This window comes from Watersipora subatra, chromosome 3 (assembly GCF_963576615.1).
Source record: "Watersipora subatra chromosome 3, tzWatSuba1.1, whole genome shotgun sequence".
Lineage (NCBI taxonomy): Eukaryota > Metazoa > Bryozoa > Gymnolaemata > Cheilostomatida > Watersiporidae > Watersipora > Watersipora subatra.
Genome location: NC_088710.1, coordinates 50,567,689 through 50,585,774, shown reverse-complemented (window position 1 = coordinate 50,585,774; position 18,086 = coordinate 50,567,689). Strand labels below are relative to the sequence as shown.

General features: G+C 33.8%; 2 protein-coding genes across 4 annotated transcripts; one reads left to right on the top strand and one right to left on the bottom strand.

Moving 5' to 3' along the window:
- Positions 1-495: 495 nt before the first annotated feature.
- Positions 496-5,221, bottom strand: LOC137391171 (NADH dehydrogenase [ubiquinone] 1 alpha subcomplex subunit 8-like). Of its 2 annotated transcripts, none has more exons than XM_068077548.1 (5): positions 5,173-5,221; positions 3,522-3,657; positions 3,243-3,418; positions 2,169-2,272; positions 496-1,097 (listed from the first exon to the last, which is right to left on the bottom strand). In XM_068077548.1, exons 2-5 carry the CDS (start codon positions 3,651-3,653, stop codon positions 961-963), a joined length of 549 nt encoding a protein of 182 aa, XP_067933649.1. In that variant the 5' UTR covers positions 3,654-3,657; positions 5,173-5,221; the 3' UTR covers positions 496-960. The 2 variants fall into 2 exon arrangements, with proteins under 2 accessions (XP_067933649.1, XP_067933650.1); XM_068077549.1 differs by having other exon boundaries at positions 5,210-5,215.
- A 276-nt stretch (positions 5,222-5,497) lies between these two features.
- Positions 5,498-10,327, top strand: LOC137391374 (uncharacterized). 2 transcript variants are annotated; one of them, XM_068077829.1, is made up of 5 exons: positions 5,498-6,744; positions 7,450-7,614; positions 8,462-8,515; positions 8,797-8,960; positions 9,773-10,327. In XM_068077829.1, exons 1-4 carry the CDS (start codon positions 6,667-6,669, stop codon positions 8,914-8,916), a joined length of 417 nt encoding a protein of 138 aa, XP_067933930.1. In that variant the 5' UTR covers positions 5,498-6,666; the 3' UTR covers positions 8,917-8,960; positions 9,773-10,327. The 2 variants fall into 2 exon arrangements, with proteins under 2 accessions (XP_067933930.1, XP_067933929.1); XM_068077828.1 differs by having other exon boundaries at positions 8,456-8,515.
- The last annotated feature ends 7,759 nt before the right edge of the window (positions 10,328-18,086 follow it).

The following is an 18,086-nucleotide window of genomic DNA, read 5'->3' as shown; positions in this document are numbered from 1 at the left end:
TGCAGTACATGCATGGTAGCTGCGATTGAGGTGCAAAATTGTTCAAAGTAGCCCCGGTTTACGGTACCGATTATGGCATATGATTAATCTCAATGGGTATAGAAAATCGCACAACACTGAGCCAAGTACATACACCAGCCGAATGCCCAGTGTTGGAACAGGTAATAGAATAATTCCTAATGATTTTGAGTAACTTACCTAAAAAGCCAGGTCTTTACTAAAACAATACCAGCGTTTTGGGCCAGCTTGACAATTGTTGCCTAACGGTCGACAGTGCTAATTATTAACCCCAAGCAAGCCCTGAGTATCCTAACTAAAGTAATGGCTATCTGCCTGCTGAATTAATTGTATTCCGTGTTACTTAATGGTTATGTTCGCCTCCTCAAGATCTGGAGGTTCTCAGATCAAATCCACCGCCAAATAGATTCTTGATTGCTAGTTTAATTACTATAGTTGGACACAGGATTAAACAAAAAGACAAACATCAAGATTTATGTAGATGTTTAAGTATTTGGGAGCTATAAGCAGTGGCTGACTTGACAGTTTGATAATTACTTGCCCTTTCAAGTTTTTGCTCAAAAAGAAGGGTAAGGTACATAAAATACTACTCACAACTAGAGAAGTATGAGCAAGACATCTCTAAGATTATATCAATGGTGATAGAGCCATGTTTAAAGAGGAAACATGTTTTGAGAGGAAACATAGATAAAAAACCTAAAAACTGACCAAAGGTCTCTAATAACTTCTACACGGTAGAGATGAGTATAATGGTTGAATCATTTGTTTAGTCGAGTATGCTTTATCATGTTGCTCTCCAGGCAATACAATAATGTTACATACAATCCAAATCTTCGAACCAATTTGGTTGATATAAATACAACACGAGCAAACTGAGAAAACCATAAAGACACAATCTTTATCTCACAAGTAAACCTAAAAAATTAAATGTCAGTTTTTGGATTAAAATTCAACAAAAGGATGATGTCGGTCAGCCTGGCGGAGGTTAAGATCCTCTGGCTTGATATCCAGGAGATCCTTAGTTGGACCTGGAGTCCATTCAGGAACAACTAGTTCTGGAGGCTCAGGCTTCTTACGATCTAAAACACAATGAAAATAATCTTGATACGTGAAATATCTAGACTTGAACAAAACCACTGGTCTCTAGAAACACTGTTATGAAGTAAAACCTGTATTCATGAACTAGAGCAAGCAAAAAACAATAAAATAGGAAATTTTTTTTCATACCTAGCCAAATTCTAGTTTGCAAAATGATTGAAAAAGTATCAATAAAATTACAATGAATCCACTTGAGTACAAATAACAACAGTATATAAAAACTAATGAAAACATAATCATGTCTCGCAACTCATCAATGTTTAAAAATAATATAGACACGCAGCTAGCATGCATTTGTATTTAGGCGAGCATTACATACAAACAATTATTAATTAAACATGCAGTCAAATCTCTACTAACCAGCACCTCAACATATCAGTTTTGCAACATTCAATAGCAGATATTTGACTACCCAGCTGATATGCGATGTTCAAAGTTTCCCGACACATCGCTGTTTCATAAGTTGAAGCGAGGAAACAGATAAAAACAAATAAGACAAAGAATTAAAAATATATCAGCAGAGTTAGTTTAATCTTTAATTAATCTAAAATAGAATAAGTGGTGATGTGCATGTCTTTCACCACTTCTACCTCTAACCTGCACATTGCCAAGACTACAATTCCATCCTAAGGTAGCTATAAAAACCTCTTTATTGACTGCTATTTATTTAGCTTCTTCAATTTAATTTTTTAGAAAAGGTTTGCATAATTTAGTTTAATCCTATATGTAACAACCTGCAGTATTTATCAAGAAGCTATCAAGTTTTTAAACTGTGGAACTAATTAAGCAAACTACAGATTACTACACACTCGTTTGACTACATTTGCTACGTTACGAAGTAATTACAAATTGAGCGTGAGCTGCTCTGAATGAGTTTACACTAAGCTGATCGGGTAGCGCAATCTCTTGAGAAAAACTCAATAAAGTTCCAACTGGCAAGTTATTCAATTATTTATTTTTACCTTTTCAAACTAAGAGCCAATGTCAAGATCACCATATAAAACTGCTAACTGTGTGATCCCGCCTTACAATCATAAGCTTGAAGTACTTACCTGTATCATGGAGTCGTATTTTAGCAAAGTATCCTTTCTCGGGCCTAACCCATCCTAGCTTGTCAAAGACACACTGATCAAATGTTTTCTGTGTTTTTCTACAGCTGAAAAGAAACATAACAAGTGCACCAACAGCACAACAGCGCAGAACAGTCTTCTTGAGCTATTATGTGATGAACGGAAGACAAAACTGCCGTGCAAACAACTTTTTTAGAAAGCAATCGTGCTAAAATTTATAAATACTAAAACTGCAAAATATCTTTCACTGATATTAAGATGCATTACAAAAAAGATGCGTATGTCGGTATTTATCATAGAGAACTTTGTAATAAACTATTTGCCTTCAACAACTGTAAACTACATACCTACAGCTAGTTGGAGTTGAAGCGCAACAAGTTAATTATGAAATTATTCGCTTTTATCATCAAATTATTTCTAAATTATTTCTATTATTTTATTGTTTAAAACCAAACCCTTCTGCAATACAATATCGATGCTTCACATCCCAACACAAGTAACAAGCAATGACAGTAATTGACTATGTAATGTCATAGACAGCAATCACATTTACAGACGAATCAATTCGATAAAAGTTTTTATAAGGTTAGCTAAAAGCTATAGGAAACGCGAGGCAAAAACCGCTTAATTGGAAACAGATACTAAAAAATTGTGACGATAAAATTAGAGTAAGTTGGTGTATTAGAGTAATAGGTGTTGTAGGTACTGGATTGCAACAATTATGCACACATTTTTCCACCGTAATATCTTGTTTAGGTGCTTTTTTGTAGTATGGTAACAGATTAATTTGTACTTTGAAATTCTATATCTAGGAACTAGTGCCTTGAGATGCGAGTAACTTAACTTACGAGCTCAGTCTCAGAACGCATAAAGCTCGTATGTCGAGGTATGACTCTGTCATCATAGGCTGAACATCATACAAAATCAAAGCTTTGCTATTGCACCAAGGCTGGTAAATAAATTCAATAGCAACATTGACAACATACTAACGAATGCCTTCATAATTACTACATACTATTTTTTACTCACAGTAGAAATATTTATGACATATCTTACTTTTCTAGCTCTAATTGTTGACCTGAATGATCTACACAACTCCAGTACTCTGTAAATTCTTTCATGCAGTTTGCTCTAATCAGATTGAAGTATTTAAATGCGCAGGTGGTAACTTCTGCTCCCTCCTTTATACACTTTCTCGGATCCTTTTCTTCTGACATGCACAACATGAACTCCTGCAACAATATCGCAGGAAAAAATTATGAATTCATTGGAACTGCCATTAATAATACATATGCAGATGATCACAATTAGCAATAAAGAACATTCGAGTCTCACCTTGCTCTGGTAGTCGCAAAACTTGCCAAAATGATGAGCACCAGCCTTTAAAACCGGGGAAGACAGCTTAAGCTCAGGAACAGTTAACTCCTGAATGGTTGGTAACCACTCATCTGGCTGAACACCAGTCATTTTTCTGTAAATACATTTGATGCCGTGACAACAGAACTAATTATTCTTTCATATTGAACTAGCTTTTTCTAGGAAATCAACATTAATGTCGCTACTGCTAGTATAACAACTATTGCAACAACTAACCTGGTAACCAATACAATTTACGAATTCAAACAAGAACTGAGAAAGCACAACTATCAACAACCTTGCCTACTAAATAAGAAGTTATCGACCTGTGTAAAAATTTGATTATCAAGATATAGTAGGCTATAGCGGAGAGCAAAATGGAAAAAGAATTCACTGATAAAGATGAATGATTACGTAGTTAATTGGTCAGGTTTAACTGGGTTAATTGGTCAAGGAAAGACTATGGAGTGAGGTTATTAGAAAGCGGAGACTTATATTCACGGAGCATATACTGAGACAACCAATAGAAACCCTCATCAGAGAAACACTATGGAGATATAGACACTCCCTGAAAAGATCTAGAGGTGCCCCTACGTTCATCTGAAATAAGAACATCAAAAATGACCTAAAATCTATAGGAATGAAATTTGAATAGGCCGAGGAAATTAGAAAGGATAGAAAGGAATGACATAACAGGATACGAAATTCTACCTGAGCTGGAGAGACGGAATAAGTGATCGAATCATGACAATGCAGATGGTGATGATTGGTACAATTGTCTGCTTGCAAGCATAAATTTTCTAGAGAATTTTTAATTTTATGCATGGGACTCTCAAGAACCATCGAATCAAAGTAATAAATCTTTACTCAAAGTCATAGAACAGTGGCAAATCTTAAAAGTAGTACGGTTTAGAAAAGTAATATAATAACCTTTCATAGTTGCGCTACTAAAATGGTTGTAGTATTTGTATGCGAGAAACGAAGATGAAAATGAGATAGTGGAATGCAAACTGAAGGAATGATTCAGACATAAATTGCATGTTAAAACCAACATTCTTTTGCAAAAAAACGATGTCATAATAAAGAGTCTGGCAACAGTATTAAAATTGAAGACTTAACCTTTGACAAGCAAGAGACAGCTATAATTGAGCAAAAATGTTCTGTTGCTATCGTCTTTTAAAATGTGAGGTGATATTATAATTTATGCAGCACTATAGTTACTGGAGCAACATTGTTCGCTAACAACTCTGAGTAAAACAATTTTTTCACGGACAACAGGAGTCAAATGTAATCAAAACTTCCAAAATATATAGTAATGGCTTTATGAAAATAATTACCCGATTCCCTGAAAAAGCACCTTTAAAATACCAACAGAATAAATTTTGATCCATGACTTCACTAGTTAGTAAAACAGTTTCGATAGGATGAAAACCTTTCAAGGCTATGCCTTAAACTCCTCACTAATTTCTGTGTCGATCGTCACTATTGTAATCACTAGTGCCTTACAAAAAAATAATGAGTTGCAAAAACAGTTTTACAAATAAAAATTCTAACATTATGACACTCGGGCAACAAAGATTGTGCGAATGACACCGTATCCACCTTAATACATTCACAATTAGTTATTTACCTATGTCTTCAGAAATGATAATAATTTGCAGGTTTACCGTGTATTGAATGTGAAGCGGCAATACTCTGGTTATCAAAAAAAGTCAAAAGATATAAATTTTATTTGTATAAAATTTATTAACAAATATAATTTATTAATAAATAATATTACTTTAATTACAATAACAGTGATGGTCGAAAGTGTCCTGCTTACCAAAGCTGGGACGGGCGGCGCAAGCATATGGTCAGGTATAACTGCAGTGGCTCAAAACCTGGTCAGTTTCTGGGTCGTTTTGTAGGGGTGGAGCTTAATCCGGAAATACAAAAGCTTTAAAGTTAGTCGAACCACTGCAAACGTTTAGTTGTTGAGAAATCGAGTAGTTATCTTTTTGTTTAACAAAATATCACGGAAGCATCTTTTCCAAGCAAATTTTTAATTACAAATATGAGTTCTTTTAGCAAAATAACATAGAGTATTTACATAGTTGTTTATCGTAGTTTTTTTTGTTAAGAATAAATGGTAACACGCTCACAAAACGGAAAAAATCTTCTCAAAAATACACCATTAATTATTCTGTATTCGTTTATATTTGAAAAATAGTTATATATTTTTTAATATGAATACATTTTTGTAAAGCAGTATTACATAAAATATTGAAAAGTTACGATTATGTTCTGAACAAATAAAATGCACACTAAAACGGTTGTCCACTTTGTTACCATTCTGAGAGCCTAAAATGATTCTATTTTATTTCACTGTAAATATTAGTATTAGCATCTCGTTAGGCATTGATTGTAAAAATGAAGGCAACAGAAGACATCAGTTTCTTATCTTTACTGTATTTGCTGCAAGCACACACTTTTTTAACAACTAACTTTTTATTACTACCAAGTCTCAACTGTAGCACATTTTGAAACAACGACAGTATGTAGCTACCTAAGGAACAACCATTTAATTGTGTATCTCAAATTTTATTTGAACTTGTTACTACAATGGTGCGCTGTCAGTAGCACCGCCAGGCCTAGGCTGTATCTCATCTGTTTGGTTCACAAAAAGTGTAGGAGAGGAGGCAAGGTAAAGCAAGTTTTTGTAGTCTTCTGCAATGCAGGGCAGTTATATTTTCGGACTAGACAGCCTGCCTGTGATCAGTAGTCCTCAGTAGTCAGAGTCGCTTACTGCTTGCAATTTGTCTTAAAAAATTAATTGAAATGCACTGCATATTCATATTGCTTCAAGACCTCAGTGGGTCATCATGTATTCATAACTGACTTTTTGTATTCATCATTTCATCTTCTATATAGGCCTACCTACAGGCCTCCCGTGCCTGTAGTCGGCAATCATGTCGGTAGGTTATCGAAGCCTCGATAGCTGAATGACATGATCGCTGACGACAGTCAACTTCTACGAGGAGCCTGAGGGCCTACCAAATATATTTTTTAATTGCAGTGCATTTAAGCATTATGCCGCTCCTTCTTGCCTCATTGTTAGACGAGGCTGAGCAAGCCATCAAAGCCCATGAAATCGAATATGGCAACAAGTTTTACACAAACCATGAAAACGGCATATTCAACAAGCATGAAAGACTTTTTGAAGGTAATCTCATATCCTTAATGCACTTTTTCTCCACTGCCTAATTTGGGATCTTGTGTTGAAAATGAACATTTTATACCTCGGATATTTTAGTGTAACCTTGATTGTGAAGTGTAACCTTGATTGTAAAATGTAGTCCTATGCTTGGTTGTTGTGCAATAGAAGTACATGTCAATAGTAGCTTATACGTTTTTATGCTGCAGTTTTATGAAGCCCTTTTTGGTTTGTTTTTGTACCATGTGATCTATGACGTCACAGGCCCTACTTGAAGCAGAGTTGACACAATTTTCATCAGTTCACTAGCAACTCACACTGGATACACACCATCTACCTCTCAGCAATAAAGGATTACTCTTTATAGACACTCAACTCTTAAGCTTAATTTGACGAAGTGGATATTCGTGTATATACAGACATGCAGTGGATTACAATCAAGCTTACAGTGCAGCCTTGATTAGAAGACATACATGGGCTTCAGTGTACAAGCAGTGGCATGCAATTGAAATGACATTAAAAATCATTGTATATATTAATAACTACAATCAAGCAAGCAATAAATGTATCAAGCATCATATACATGCAGCAGTTAGTTCCCAATTGAGTGTTAGCAATCAAGTAAGGCTAAAAACCTACAACGTCTTCAGCCAATGAATCTAAAAAATCTGTACCATGTTTCTTAATTTTAAAATTTTATCTGCTCTAATTTAGCAAGGTAAAGATATTTGGAGAGGTAAGAACGTCATTCATGACAGTCAAGGCTATTTATGTATGTATGGCGAAGAAAAAGAGTATGGCGAAGAAAAAGAGTATGGCTGCATGTACGGCCCTAAAAGACAGCAAACCCAGAAGGAAAAGTACAAAGAACAGCGGAGGGTAAGTTACCGGTACACCAAGAATATTTTACTCGGCCTATTATAAAGGATGTTTTTGGACAGCAAAACTCGGTCATTGTATGTCCAATATATTTAGACAGGGCTATCCTTCCATGTCTTTGCAAATGCACAGATAGTATAGTATGGATTTTACATAGAGATGATAAATAATATTTATTACTTTTATGGATTTTAATTTGTCTTATTTCTGAAATAGCTATCTTGTAACAAAAGCATGTGTGCACATTTATATTCTTGTAAGCTAAAATCAGAGAATGCAGTAAATCTAAGTCTACACTACTGTGAGGGTTGCGACATGCCTAAGCTGTATTCGATACTTTGCTTTCGGTCTCACAGTACATCAAAGTTCAAAAACATTTTCTCTTATTTTAATTCATCTACACTCTCATAGAAATTCGGTAGAAATGCAAAGAAACAAGGACTTGATTGGAATGCTCAGATACCATATCCTTGACCCAATAGCCAGTGAAGTTTACGGCAATCTGTCTCATTTTTCTTGAGAATTTCTCATCCCGAGGCCTCACACATGCGCCAGATAGTATTATATCGCAGTTCACACCTTTGGTTAAACTTGGGCGTAATATTTTATTTTACATTTAATAATTCACACCTAAAATATGCAAAAACAATCATTAAAAGTAAGATAAAATGAATGCTTATTTTGGAGCCCTGGCAACAAGGCCTTTGTTTGGACTCTTTTGCCTATTTGAATTTAGTTAGATTGTGCCCACAAATATAAATATGCTATACATGTGCATAAATTCATATATGTTGTCACATGGTGTCGATATACATAATTTACGTATTGTTTATATTTTTAGTCACAGAATCCAACAAAGAGACCGCATCCTCAAGACAATACATCTGATAGTAACACGGAGGTACTCACTCACATAACCAGCAATAAAATTTTTGGCAAATCGTGCAATATTAATTATGGTTAAATGTGGAATTTCATTGGTAGGCAGATCTTCAAGCCATTTATAGCCCTAGATTAGTAGCTAGAAAAACATGAAGTTATAGTAGGATAATGCAGAAGAACTCCTTGTGTAGGCAGGATTAGGTTTTAGAAACAAATTATTTGCTGCCAACTGCGATATTTGTTAAGTTGCCTGTTCACACCCAGCCAAACGTTCAATGCCTCGAGCATTCTGATTTATAGCTCAAGATAAGGAGGAAACGCAGTGCTTGCTCAGGACGGGTAGGAGTAAGAGCAGAGGCTATGCGAGCTTCCATAGATGTGGGGAGCATCTACAAAACGCCACAAACGACAGCATTATAGATGTAACTGAGACACCTGATGTTACTTTCATACCTAACAGTCCGGTGAGTAATATTCAGTAACTCAGTTTTAAAATTAGAACCCTGTTGCATGATGCTTTCGTGTCACTTTAGTGTAAGTGCTCAGTGTCTGAATTGGAGAGAGTTGTGCAGCGATGCTCCCAAATCTCTGATTTCAGATTTGTAAAGCATATCAAATTGCTGGCATGCGTTTTGCTCCAAATCAAATCACTTAGAAGAGTGACAACTCAGCTTTGAAAAAAAAATGAAATTAAAACCATCATCCACTATGTAATTGATGGCTTTATTTGATTTAATTTACAAGCTGGGCAATCCATTTTTATGGTGCTTTGATGCCAATCTCATGATTGGTGATTTGATGTGATTTGCATATCTCTAATCGGGATTTGGGAGCATCTCTAGAGTTGTTATCAACTCTTTGAGAAGTTGATAACAAGGTGCCACAACACCATCCGATTCGTTGACTGAGTACTTGGACTAATGTCGTTGTTGTCTTCTACAAGTCAACTCTATGGGCTAAGTCGGTTGAGCAGTGTAGGATCGGAGAAGATATATGAAGCCAGGAAATAATTGTGAAATAAAACTATTGTAAAAACAGTAATAAAGTCAGGAACTAGCAAAAGCAGATTTGCCCGGTTCTTTCAGATCGCCAAATTAACTTTCAGCTAATCACAATGTCCAATGTAACTTTCCAATCTACTTCATTAAATTAACACATAATATTCCTGTCAAAGTCAAAAATCACCTCAAAACAATGCCACTTAAATACTGCATTCACAGTACTTTACAAGTTCAAGGGGATGTAAATACACATGCTATGATTGTCTTTATTCTAGATCAAGGATCTCCAAGAGGAGTTTGCAGGGAGTAAGAAATGACAGAGGAAAAATGCTTCCTGAGTCCTGAGGCTTTATAATACATGCAATATCTAGATAGGCATAGAACAAGTTTGTTCCCTATAGCTGTGGGTGAACTGGCAATGAAGGGAGGGCACGCCAGAGGGCATCTGGCGTGCCCTGCTCCTCATTGCCAGTTCATCTGCAGCCATAGAGAACAAACTTGTTCTAGATAGGAATACTTTTATATGCAAAAACTTGAACTGTTTCAGTTAGGTACTGTGCTCAATTTTGAGTGAATATATTAATCCAATTAAAACATACCTGCATACAAACAACATTCAGGACTTTCATCACTGATTTTTTTTAAATAACCCAGACTTATATTCACTTATTTTCACATATCTACATGTAGTATATGTGGCCCTTTTCTACTGTGTTATTCTGTTCTCATTTGTGCTTGTTAAAGGCCTTTTATGGCTTTGGTGCTGATGTGGTAGTAATTAAGTTATGCGCAACATTTTCTTTTTATATCAAATAAAGTAAAATTATTAAACTTAACAATTTATCATGATAGATTCGTCTGATAACTAAAACAACCTACTTCCTATCATTGTTCCAGTGGTCCATCACCAGACATTTTGTCATTGCGCATCGACTTTTCAAACAATGTTTGCTGTATAACGTCAGCAATGCCAATAGATATACATCATGCTAAAGGTTTTGTGTGCTGCCCTCTGATTTTCCAGAATTGGCTACATTGTGCTTGTGGAGGTAACGGGAAAGCTGCTAACAATGATGCACAACAATTGCCACATGCATTATTTATATTGGAGCAAGAAAATACATCATCATGCCAACAGTAAGAAAATATTTTTTGCCCAACAAATCAAGAAAACTTTTTGGTCACACAATGCTGTACATAAATAATAAATATATAAGCAAATTGACAAATCAATACCTACAAAGTGCGGTCATGTTCAAAATCTAAATAAAGTTAGTTGTTGGAGAAGTCGGTGTTTGCAGTAAACATACGATAGACTAATGTCTTCTGTTGCCTTTTCACAATCTTTGTCTTATGATACGCTAACATAAATAGTTACACTAAAATGAAATAGAATCTTCTTTAGCTCTCAGAATGGTAGCAAAGTAGACAATTGTTTCAATGTGCATTTTATTTGGTTAGAACATAATCACAAATATTCAATAACTTATGTAATACCACGTTACATACATGTAAGTGCAATCATATTACAACGTATGTAAGATATTTTTCATACACACTGTATAAACAAATACAGAATAATTAATGATGTATTTTTGAGAAGATTTTTTTCTGTTTCGTGAGCATGTTACTATTTCGTCTTAACACGACAAAACTACGGTAAACAACTATGTGAATACGTTATGCTAGTTTGATGAAAGATCTCATATTTTTGATTAAAGATTTGTCTAAAACGATGTTTATGCTTTATTTTGTTACAAAAAATAAAAAGATTACAGACTTAATTTCTAACCGACTAAACATTGGCACTTGCTTAAAACCTTGTCGCTTAGTGCCGACAAAACATTTGCATTTCCGGATTAAGCTCCACCTCTACAAAACGACCCAGAAACTGACCAGGTTTTGAGCCACTGCAATTATACCTGACCCAAGCGGTAGGTAATATAGGTAGGTAATATAGGTTATATAGGTAGGTAATACATTAGCCTGTCTCGACAAGCTGTTGTTTTTGCATAGTTGTCCCCCCGTCGAGCGGCGAGCAACAACAGCTTGTCAAGACAGGCTAGTAATACATGTACAAAAAGTGTACAGTGTGCTTGCCAGTAGCCCACTCTAGAAGGCACGCTTTTTCTTCGTTACTGCTTCGTAGCAAATAGTTTGCACACTAAGTTGTACGTTTATATGTGTTCTAATGTTATGTTTGTTGTTATGATTGTGGTGGCAGTTGTTAGATTGCAGACATTGTAGTGGGGGAACAAGGGTGCCAGAGATTACTCCTACAAGTGATTTTGCCTACAGAAGATTACGCCTACAAGTGATTTTGCCTACAGGAGATTACGTCTACAAGTGGTTTTGCCTACAGGAGATTACGCCTACAAGTGATTTTGCCTAATGGAGATTACGTCTACATGCTGATAGACTATGCCAACGATCTAGGATATTGCCCCTACTTTAATTCTGTGAATTGTGATGCAGAAAATTACAAATGGCACGATGAATGCATGTTATGAACGTGTGTTGATGTATTTTATTATGTGAATTATTTTTTATATCAAATCCTATAATCATCCATATATCAAATCCTTGCAAATATATAAATTTAATTCGAGTTGATTATTGGGAACCATGGTGATTTAACAGCCGTTTATTTGCAACAAAGTGTGTTATTGAAGTTAAAACCACATTTTTATTGAATCATTAAGCAAAAAACAAGCGTATGTATTTTTGAAGTTGTTACTCTTATACATACAGACAAATGTCAACAACTGAGTATTTCTATATGTTATCAGCAGCCCATCACAAAAAGTGATGGTTGTTAGTCAATATATCATGGCATAACTTTGGAGTTGTTTTTATCTCCTATTGCATACCATTATGTTCCACTTTAAATGGAGCCTCCCTCACAGCCGGTTGAGATCACCCGAGAGTACATATGCATATATAGAGTAAATTACAAATACAAGTTATATGATTTACAATAGAGTCATCCATCATAAACGAGCAAAAGAAGGCTCTCATAAAAATCTGATTTTTCTGCATATAACCTGTTATTTCACTTTGATACAAAAGAAATTATTTACTAAACAATATTGTTTTAGCAAGAAAAAATATGACATATAAACGAGCCAACTCTAAATTAACAAAAAGACCACAAAACAATTAAGCACGTTTGATAGAATTATGCTAAAGTGGCTATAGCCTCAACCACTTTGTAATGCTGTAATAAATATCTTTGAAATGAAGTAAAAACCCATTTCGCAATCTCTTTGCATGGCTACTATAACTGCTCCTTCCCGTTAGCTTTGCTATATAACAAGTATAGATTAAAAGACTATTTCGAAGTGGATATCATTTAGACTTATACAAAATTACTCACTTTTTGTATAATTTGGAGGAATTGGGCTACTTTTGTACACACAACAGTTCATATGCTAAGTACACATCCTTGTAGTATTTTTACTTGCTGAAGTTTTCCTATTTCATCAATTGAATCAATAGATATATTATAAGTTTAGGATTTATTCTGCAAAAAAATACAAACATCCAGTTACAGATTTATTTGCTCCATTTTCACATTCATCACATATAAGCACCATCATGTCAGTGATACATCTTGAAATGGTAGTATCTGTACTTGTACTAGTATTTGTTCAATAACGTATGTATCGTCATATCACCCTATCTTCTGACTGTCATCATTCTTTCTCAATCGACTTTCAATGTTCTACAAAGTAGAGTAGAAGGTCATGAAAAAGCAATATGTTTTTTGAGAATATTAAAAAGTATGATCATGCAATTTACTTTCTCTAGCTCGATACATCAGAAACCCAACACTGAGTGGATAAGAAAATTTGCACAGAGCGATGAGGAGAAAAATGGCAGCAATTATAAACAAGTATCGTAAGTGTTTTGGCTCACCATAAATTAATGAGTTAACTTTGTATGAGATACAAAAACAATTTGTAAAATTGGTTTCTTTGTAAATACAAATTTGGTAAAATTCACTCAAAAGAACCTTAACCGGAGAGTACTAAGTACTAGAGTACGGGTTGTTCATCTGTGACTGGTTGTCTACAGGTTGGTTGTGTTATATTTTTAAGGTGAAAGCACTGCAAAAACAACAAAAATTGTCAATGGGATTTACTGCTTGTTTGATAGTGAGTGATAATACAGAATCACAATAATCATGAAATCAGGCATAATCATAATCAAAGTACATGTATATACCAAGTAAATTAGATACACCTCGATAAGGAATTTGGAACTCTAATGATTAGATTTTTCTAACTGGCATTAATACCGTGTGATTGTATGTGATTCAATTCTTTTGTAATTGCATGAAAAAATGAAGCATTCAAATGAAAACCTGTTATATTTTTTCAAAATTTGCTATTGACATTTCATCTACGGAAATGGCTTGACGATATTTTACGAATTGGAAGTAAAAACTTGACATTCAATGGAGCCAGCGGTATATTGTATTTAAAAAAAATCATGCGATGAAGTTTATTATTTACAACCGCAATCCAAGGATGTGTGGATGACGCAGTTTAGATGAAAATGACATGCAATGAAGATTGATGAGTAAACAAAAGCAGATGACTTTTGTTGATTTCGCATAACAGAGAGGGGCTGGCCCACAGTTGTCACTATTTTTCTGCAAGTTGTGTAATGCTCTAATAATATTAGTAGCTCTAGACCGATGTTAAAGGAATAAAATTACCAAGCACTCATACACCAACACTGTCATGGGTGATGCCTGTTTAAAGTAGCAATTTTATGTTGTTGAGAATACCATGGTTTAGATCATTAAAAAGGTTTGAGTTTATAAATTTTTGACTTTAGATATAAATAAATTTTATTTATAGTTAATATTTACCAATATAAAATCAAATATCTTTATACTTTTTAAAATTAAAATAAAATATTATATAAAATAAACATAAAATACTATTTATATATTCATAATAAATATAAATACATAAATATATTTATATTTGCTATAAACTTTTGAATTTATACCAAATATAAATATTTGTTATAATTTTTTGAATTTATTACAAATATTTATGGCACTGTAATGATGACGCACTACTTTGTTATTCGTATGCCAATCACCCGCACTAATAATATTATTTTATACTACAGAAAGAAGGATTGTATACCCATACCTCTGGCAGAGTCACCTGTCACTGGAATGATCGCCACAGCTGCACCTCTCATTGACAATGTACCATCTCAGATGGAGCAAGATAGAGCACATAGCAGCCATCAAGATATCTCTGAGAGGTATAAAAACAGTAATATAGCAGTTTAATCGGTAAATTTTAGATGAAATTTTCGGAGTAGATTTATGTAGGACTTTTCACTAGCACCAGATTTGACAAAATAACTGCAAGTATCTACAAACTAGGAATTCACTGATTTAGGTTATCAATTAGTTTTGATGCTGGAAATAAATTGTCCTAATGTACATAACATAGAATTAATGGTTAAATGCACATAATTTTTGCAAGATACTGAACAAATCAACCTAAGCTAGGTTATAGGTATCATATTCTAAAATGTTCAAACAGTAATATAATGATTAAACTTTTGCTTCATATTTTGTGAGCCAAAAGCCCTGCTAATCATTGTATGAGCTAGTTCAGCCTGTTTAGACTAGCTTTAAGAAAGGAGTCGTGTGTTCAACAACAGCAAAACTCTAACAGACAACTCCCAAACAGCTTGTTGAGGGAGTCTAGAGCTATTTTTGTGCCTGCTACATATTGCATAAAATGATGCTTGGTAGGCTAATAGACGAGGTATTAAGGGAATCCATGCTAGTGCCAAGAAAGTGGCCGAAGATGAACTGACAACTTAGCTAATAACACAGAGCCTCAACAGCTACACAAGACAAAGCTTTCATGCGGCAACAAGATTTATGCTCTCTTGAATCTTGAGCCAAAATTTGGCACATGAAATTTAATCCACAAAAGTATTACCATCTCTCTATTGGCAAGTCCTCTTTGCCGATGGATACAAATAACTTTCTCATCTTATGTGATCCACATCTTCAAAGTGTGACTTCTAATCCTTATTTTGTGGTAGCGCTGCGGAATGATCTGAAATTTAATCAACATATTTTAAAAATTGAATCCGAGAAAAAGCAATTAATCGGCATGCTTACAATAAATCTGAAAGATGCAGATCAAAAGACAAGAAAGATAGCTGATGCTTCACGAGTTAGACCTGGTCCTGAGTAAGGCTGCATGATTTGGGACCCTTACCTTACAAAGGATATTACTTTACTAAAGTGAACTCAAAACGCTGCACTGAGATTTTTGTATAGACAAAAAAGCAGAGTTAGTTTTCTTCAACTATGAGAAATTAATTATTTTGAAACTTTGAAAGACAGATAAGTTAAACTTTGTCATAATGTTTTTAGTAAAATTCTGGGTGGTGATATTGACTTATTGATCAGGACCAATATCAATATACCAATACTGACATTGGTCCCATTCGCTACCTGGGACTTGTAATTTAGATGTTGCGTACAAAGCTACATATATAGAAAGTGGTAGCGTACAGCGTGCTACACGGTGTTGGCGTTTCATAATTTACAGTTTTAGACTAATTGTACTGTTCAGAGGATGAAATTTTTAATGTAATGTTACTTATGACAATTAGCCATCCCAAGACAAACAGTTTTAACTCATGATTCAACCTTTCGATCAATCAACCTTGCTTGCAACACAAAATAATAAAACCACTACATAATTATATGTAATATATATTATGTATATGGTATATTATACCAAAGATATAATATTACTACTATGTATATATTAGCAATGCATAAGACATTGCTAAAATAATGTTTTACAAATGTTCTACCCGTGATAAAGGCAATACACTAGATTGAGTGTTCGTGGGATCCGAGTTTTTGGAAAAGTTGAACATCAAACACACACTGCTGCCAGGGTTGTCAGACATAATATGGTTTTAATTGAAATTAACCCAGTGCAAATACTCCTAAACATATCCCAGCTACTAGCAGAGTAAAATTCAAATTCAACTGGGCAAGCTGAGGAAATTAGCATTTTATTCTCGAATATATTCAAAAAAATGAATACTAATAATTGCTTAATTACTCCTCAAATATAATGTAGGGCCTGTTTAAAAGCACCACACCATTCTCGATATCAAAATATGTTCCTCTGTTTAAAAGCACCACACCATTCTCGATATCAAAATATGTTCCTACACTGTTATCGAACCCAAAAGGGAAACCTCAAATGACACGGTCTCTTTTATGCCTAAGTAGAAAAAGAGACAGGTTGTATAAAACAGCAAGGCAGTAATCCTCAGTAGAAATTCTAATAACCTGAAACACCTGAAAACCAAGTGAAAAATGCAGTCAATGATGCTAAATCTAATTTCATTGAGTGGCATGTGATTCAAGAACTTGAAAAAGGCAATAGAAAGTCGCTCTTCAACTTCATTAATAAATCACAAAGCCAAACAAACACAATTGGATGCCTAAATAATACACCTACAGAGGGCACTGCCAATGCCTTTGCAACTTATTGTTCATCAGTATATAATAAAGACAAACATACAATACCTAGTTTTTTTTACATTTGTCTTTCATGTAAAAAAATGAAAGATTATAATAAAAAGTATAGGAATTGCTAACCTAATCAACTCATTAGATATCCAGAAGGCTCACGGCCCTGATAATGTATATAATGTATATAATGTATATAATGCATATAATGCATATAATGCATATAATGCATATAATGCATATAATGCATATAATGCATATAATGCATATAATGCATATAATGCATATAATGCATATAATGCATATAATGCATATAATGCATATAATGCATATAATGCATATAATGCATATAATGCATATAATGCATATAATGCATATAATGCATATAATGCATATAATGCATATAATGCATATAATGCATATAATGCATATAATGCATATAATGCATATAATGTTTATAATGCATATAATGCATATAATGCATATAATGCATATAATGCATATAATGCATATAATGCATATAATGCATATAATGCATATAATGCATATAATGCATATAATGCATATAATGCATATAATGCATATAATGCATATAATGCATATAATGCATATAATGCATAATATGCATATAATGCATATAATGCATATAATGCATATAATGCATATAATGCATAATATGCATATAATGCATATAATGCATATAATGCATATAATGCATATAATGCATATAATGCATATAATGCATATAATGCATATAATGCATATAATGCATATAATGCATATAATGCATATAATGCATATAATGCATATAATGCATATAATGCATATAATGCATATAATGCATATAATGCATATAATGCATATAATGCATATAATGCATATAATGCATATAATGCATATAATGCATATAATGCATATAATGCATATAATGCATATAATGCATATAATGCATATAATGCATATAATGCATATAATGCATATAATGCATATAATGCATATAATGCATATAATGCATATAATGCATATAATGCATATAATGC

What these genes read in the sequence shown, in the direction of transcription:
- LOC137391171 (XM_068077548.1), bottom strand. Translation starts at nt 3,653, where the DNA reads ATGACTGGTGTTCAGCCAGATGAGTGGTTACCAACCATTCAGGAGTTA. An exon ending in TTTGCGACTACCAGAGCAAG is followed by an intron (nt 3,419 to 3,521) that starts GTGAGACTCGAA and finishes ATATTGTTGCAG; the next exon opens with GAGTTCATGTTGTGCATGTC. An exon ending in CAACAATTAGAGCTAGAAAA is followed by an intron (nt 2,273 to 3,242) that starts GTAAGATATGTC and finishes GTTTCTTTTCAG; the next exon opens with CTGTAGAAAAACACAGAAAA.
- LOC137391374 (XM_068077828.1), top strand. Translation starts at nt 6,667, where the DNA reads ATGAAATCGAATATGGCAACAAGTTTTACACAAACCATGAAAACGGCA. An exon ending in AGTACAAAGAACAGCGGAGG is followed by an intron (nt 7,615 to 8,455) that starts GTAAGTTACCGG and finishes TTATATTTTTAG; the next exon opens with TCACAGAATCCAACAAAGAG. An exon ending in CATCTGATAGTAACACGGAG is followed by an intron (nt 8,516 to 8,796) that starts GTACTCACTCAC and finishes TCTGATTTATAG; the next exon opens with CTCAAGATAAGGAGGAAACG.